The sequence below is a fragment of the Chiloscyllium plagiosum genome, unplaced genomic scaffold (genome assembly GCF_037043375.1).
Source record: "Chiloscyllium plagiosum isolate Xiang-an unplaced genomic scaffold, Cpla_swu_hap1 HiC_scaffold_10, whole genome shotgun sequence".
Lineage (NCBI taxonomy): Eukaryota > Metazoa > Chordata > Chondrichthyes > Orectolobiformes > Hemiscylliidae > Chiloscyllium > Chiloscyllium plagiosum.
Genome location: NW_028270148.1, coordinates 45,548,586 through 45,554,585, shown reverse-complemented (window position 1 = coordinate 45,554,585; position 6,000 = coordinate 45,548,586). Strand labels below are relative to the sequence as shown.

The following is a 6,000-nucleotide window of genomic DNA, read 5'->3' as shown; positions in this document are numbered from 1 at the left end:
GTGTTCATCAGTCTTGGACGTAGACCTCCTCATTACTCTTTTCCTGTACGATTTCTGCTGTGACTGAAGCTGTAATCTGTGTAATGTTTAATCAGGAATCTCTCCTGCTCTTAGCAGATGACATCGGTGTATCAAAAAGACAAGGAAATTATCAGCAGGCCTGGTCCCATCTGGAATGCTCCCATTATTGCCAGGAAATCCTGGAGTGAGACTTTTAAACATAGAAAATAGAAGCAGGGGTAGGCTATTCAGCCCTTAAAGCTCACTCTGCCATTCAACATGATCATGGTTGATCATCCAACTCAGCACTCTGTCCCCTTTTTTAGACTAAAAACTATATGTAACTCCTTGTCGGAAACATTCAATGTTTTGGCCTCAACTGCTTTATTGGCAGAGAATTTCACAGGATCATGACAGTTTGAGTGAAAAGATTTCTCCTCATCTCAGTCTGAAATGGCTTACCCTGTACCCTTGGACTGTGACCCCTGGTTCTAGACTCGCTGTCATCAAAGATTTATCACAGCCAATCTTCCTAACCTGCACATCTTTGGGCCATGACAGTATCCACTGGAAATCCACACAGACAAAAGGGAGAATGTGCAAACTCTAGACAGCGACCAAAGGCAGGAATCGAACCTGTGTGAGATTTAGCTCAAAAGCTGGCTCATGCTAGTGTGGTAGGGCTGATGGTCTGCTGTTGCCAACATGCTTGGATGAAAGCTAGAAGAGGTCAATGCTCACGGAGTACACAGCGTCCTCATAGTGAAGATAGCTTTGGATGAAGACCCAGACAAACAAGCATCAAGCTGCCAATGCCAGCGAACTGCTCTGATTTTCATGTTGGCAGTTGATGCCATTGACTTTACCAGTGAAGGACAGGAGAATGGGAAGCTACGTAGAAATGAGGCAAGTTTAGTTAATGATGAGATATAGAAGCATGGAAATAAGGTAGGCGTGGCACATTAGTGAAATTCAGAACTTGCCACTTGAACCCAAAGGGAAAAAAAACGATAGTATTTTTCTTGATATCAAGAATCTGCTCTTCTGCTTTCGATGTACACTCACAACTTTCTCTCCACTGCCCATGAACTCTAGAAAGTGGAAAATCTGCCTGATGATGCTACCTTGTGAGCCACAAGACCTCAACAGTTACTTCGTACTGTGATATGTTCATGACTAGCTTTTCTCAACATGTGAGGTCTGGCTGAGAAAATGTGAAGAGTATCACTATTCTAAATGTAGCCACCAGCAGGCTCTTCATCAAAGTGACATGCAGATTCTAACAAGTTTGCTATCTTTTGACTTCAGTGGAATTAAGAATCAATGAGTACATTTTACTTTAAAAAAACTACTTCCTAGTTTCAAACAAACAATGACAATGAGGTCTCAAACGGCAGAGAGATCTACATATATTAAAATATTGATGTCTGGATTCAAGCAGAAAACATTATCAATATGCATGTTAATCAAACTGACAAGGAGGAAGGCAGAAATCATGACACAGAATTAGACACTGAGAAACAGTACCGGGGCAAACTAGGACAAAACTGTACACAGACTGGAAGAAATGGATAGAGGAGCAAAAACGACAGACAAAAGCATGAGCATACCCATTTAAACACGTTAAACACAGCTAGACAGGGTCGAAAAAATGCCTTGTAACTATAAAACATAAGTTAGAGACAAAGATTGTCAAGGAGGATGCACAATTATTAGACTGTGATCATTGAAATACTCAGTACAAAGTTTCTCTCTCTTACCCACACATATATGATTGAATTCTTTCAAAAATAACATTACCTTCACAAAGATTTATTTTATTTTTATTGCATAGGTAAACACTCATATCTTACAACAAGTAGCTTTACTCTCCCATTGAGAATAACATTTCAAAATAAGTATATTTATTTGTAAATTTCAAGTATCACGTTTATATTGTCTCAACCTGTCTACACATTCTCGAAGATCATTCACTCTTGAAAAGCATATCAAACAATACATGCATACTATTACCATTAACACTTGTGCAGGATGATTATTTTCAGAGTATACAGTGCCCACTTTTAATTGCAGCACAATAACTACAAACAGAAGTAACAGAACAAAAGAAATACATTTCCGCAAGAATTTTCAATCAGAATTAACTGTAATCTTGAAAACAACTACAAATCACAACATTTTTGAAAGGCAGTTCAAAGCAGTAATTTAACATTTGATAATGATTTTGCTCATTAAAATGAACTGTTTCTTATGAGAATGTGTAAACCCCCAGCAAATGGCATTGTTGATAATCTGATTGGATACTGCTGTATGATATATGCACATGTAGGCTAAAATAAGGATATATTTCTACCACATTCTTTCATGTTTAAAGTACAATTTAAGTATCCAGATTCATTCTGGGGAAGTGAAAGAATCCTTCCTGATCGCCCTAATAGTTTCTGCTTTTCTAATCTTTTTGGACTTTACGCTTTGGCAATAAATGGTTTCTTGGCAGTGTGATGCCAAATACTGTTGACAGAAACAAATCATTTTAAGGCATACTGCACATTGAAGTGAAGCTAGAGTATAAAACAAAACCACAGGGTGAGATTAGAACAAAATTCAGCCCATCAAACTTGTTTCTTTCACATACCATCTACCTGAATACAAACAATTCCTGACATATGTAACCAATTGAGTGAAAATTGTGAAATACCTCTTTCCATTTCCCTCCAAAAATTAATGAGGCAAAACCTCGGCATACTTATTTAAACTTACAACTCAATCTCTTTTGAGGAGGTTTGTTTATCATTAAATGCTTTGCCTGAAATCTGTTGTAATTACACAAGCTTTCAGAAGAAAACACGTCAATCTCTAGACCAACGTTAGGCTTGTTCACTTTATCAGTTTTTTAATATCTCATGAAAAATTACCACAAGAATTAAATTTATGGCTCTTGTAAGAACAACATTCTAATCACACCTCCGGGCAGGAATAGGAGTACATATCAATAAATCAGAGATGTGATTTTGTGACAAATGCATCTAGTAACAAAACTATACCATCCAAACATCTAAAAAGGATTCACAACCACAGCAGTACATGTGGTTTTCAGAAGCTTGTTAGTAATTACAATTACAAATTAACCAAAAATTACTGAATAAGTTCACCCACAGATTTCATAACAACACAAAGACCCAAATTCTCAAAGTGGCTTAGACTATTCCCAAAGCATGTCCCCTTGCGATCGGGATGAATGGCAAATTTGCTCTCTTCCTGTCATCATCCAAATCCTATTCCACTCTTCCCTCCACCCCACCCATACCCACCAACATCACTGAAAGTTAAAGCAGTAATTTGGTTAGAATACAAGAAACCTATGGCTCCCCCACCAAATCCAGATGAAAGTTTATTTTTGTGCCCTCTCCCAATCCACATGTTTTGATTCTTACTCAGTACTGAATCCATATTATCTCAATCTCAGGAATTCACTGGATCCAAATCACTGTTTAGAATAAAGACATGTCTCCCATTCAATTACCCCAGTGTTTGTAATTGTAATTAATAAAACTCAGGTGGCAACAAAGAACATCACACTGTTTTTTAATGAAGAACACAGATTAGCAATCAGACTGATGCTTTCCAGACAAAACTCATTAGAAAGAGCAGCTTGTCTGGAAACAACCCTGCTGAACAGTTGTGTAAAAAAAACAATTCCCTGATACCTGATAATTTCATGATACAGTCATGCAAAACAAAATTCAATGGCTGTGGTTTAATGAGATTTGAACAATTTAAATGGTCTTTTAATGCTCTGAAAAAAATGGTCAGTACCGGACATCTGACAGCAATGTCAAAGTTAAAGATTTCATGCAACAGAAATTAAATAGAACTGAGGAATTCACTCAGATTTAATGTACACAAGAAGTAAAACATTAAAATTGTAATTTGCCACTTTGTTTCACTTTTTATAGCAGCACAAATAAGATAGCTGTTGTGATCTGTATTTAGTTCATCAAACTCATTTCAGACAGGTTATAATGAAGAAGCTGCTCGTTAATAGTTACATCAAACTTTGCTGTAGCAGTCTTGCTTTTAATAATGAGTATAATCTGTAGGTTTACCAGTCCTAAATTCAACTTCAATGCAAAATCTCTCTTGCCTATAAAATCAAATTATAGTGATGTACTGTGCAAATGCGACAGCCCATTTGTGGCTTCCTTTCCTTCTTTCTGTTTAGTTGTTGTCAGGTCATAGGATGGAAGAATAGAAAGTTCTTCTACATTATCTTCTGCTGCATTGTTACCCATGAAGCCATTTCTCGATGGCCCTGGAGAATTGTTACGCATCTCTATGGAACCTTCTGCATCAAGGTTGCAGTCATTTTGAGAAATGCAGCACATTTTATTTTCACATTCCTTTCGGACACAGGGAAAATTGCACTTTAGAGTTGAACCAGGCACTGTATCAACAAACTCTGCCTGAATGGTAACAGAGTGAATTCCTGCATTATGGAAGATTTCACGTATTTGTAATGCTGCTGTTTCGTAGGAGGAAAGATCCAGGCATTTCACATGAAGAGTTGCAATATGCCTACCTCCAGCCAATTCCCATATATGGAGTTCATGAATCCCATGCACTCCATCAACTGCACACAATTTTTCATCTGCAAAACATGGAAATTGTGACTTTAGAATTTGTTTAATTAATAAAATGAAAAGCAGATATTTTAAATTAAGATTTTTCTAGCTTTACACTCTGAATGTAATATTTTGATGTAAATTTATTGTCTCCCAATTTCACAAGACCTGAATTGTAATTGGCCTGGTAGCTATAGTACTAGAATCCTGTATATCCAACAGAGAATGAAGCAATCTTCAGTTTTAATATTCATGGTACTGCATAAGTCATTGGAGTGACTGGCTCAAAAGAAAATCCGAGTTGCTTAGAGAAGTGCATCACTGGTTGGATATCTTGAGTTCAAGGCCCATCATTAACAGCTATGGAAAAGCTTGCACTATTGGACCCTCCTGATGGTAAAAGCATGTACAAGTTAAAAGGAGAACCTGATACAAATATGCAGAAACTGGCTCATGGAATCCTGTATTTCAAAAAGATCAGTTATAATAAGCATATTAGCTTTGCGACATTCACACATTCAGTGAGGCTACAAAAACCTTGTCATCACAAGCTTGAACTAAAAACAAAACTGGACTATTTTGTGAAATGATTTCTGATTATCCTAGACCAATGATTGAAATATTAAGCGGCATTAGTCCTGGTTTATTCAGAACCAATGATGAGATTGTGTTTTCAATTGTCTGGGACAGGGAGGTGTCATAGCTCATGTCACTCAGTGCCCTAAAAGGGGTCCAAAGAACAACATTAGGATGGCCAGAATTTAGGGATTCTATACCATCAACTCCCCATCCCCTCCAGCCTGCAGAGCTGATCCTGAAAAATTAATTTGCCAAGTCTCCTAGCTGCTGCATTAGCCCCTTTCTACCCTGCCAATCCAACTCCCATAGTTTCTGTGAGCTGACTCCCCTGCATCCACCATTTGAGCAACCTGACCACACAGACTGGAGCAGAAGTGCCCAGAACCCTGACGCTCCCTCTGCTAGGAAGTTTCATAAACGTTGATCAATGTCTAATAAACAGCCTCTGTTACTGGAAGCCTTGGGAATCCATGCAGTACAGCAAGATGGACAGCTAAACAGCCTGGTCATGTGACTGCAGTAACTGGCACAGCATGACAAGGCATGGCGTGGATAGTGCAGGCAAGCAGGTAGGTGAGTATGTGCAAACAGTGCAAGAGAGAAAGCAAGTCGGCTAAGATACGGCCTGGTCCAATACGTGAGCTTGGTGCCTGTCCATGTCCACAGTCTCCCTGCTGCAGCCTTTGTGCACCCTTCAATGCAGGTCTGTGTTTCCAGTGCCCCCACACCAGTTATTATGGTGGGAAGCAGTTGATAAATGCCAGATACCAATGTCCATGGATAAGGGGTGCATGTGGCT

General features: G+C 38.5%; 1 protein-coding gene across 3 annotated transcripts in view; it reads right to left on the bottom strand.

Annotated features, from left to right (window-relative positions):
* Positions 1-1,796: 1,796 nt before the first annotated feature.
* LOC122552810 (calcium/manganese antiporter SLC30A10-like) overlaps positions 1,797-6,000 on the bottom strand; it is a 29,694-nt gene continuing 25,490 nt past the window's right edge. For all 3 annotated transcript variants that reach the window (XM_043695783.2, XM_043695784.2, XM_043695785.2), the window contains one exon: positions 1,797-4,648. In XM_043695783.2, coding sequence (XP_043551718.2) covers positions 4,158-4,648 — 491 coding nt within the window. In that variant the 3' untranslated portion in view covers positions 1,797-4,157. The remainder of the gene's footprint in view (positions 4,649-6,000) is intronic.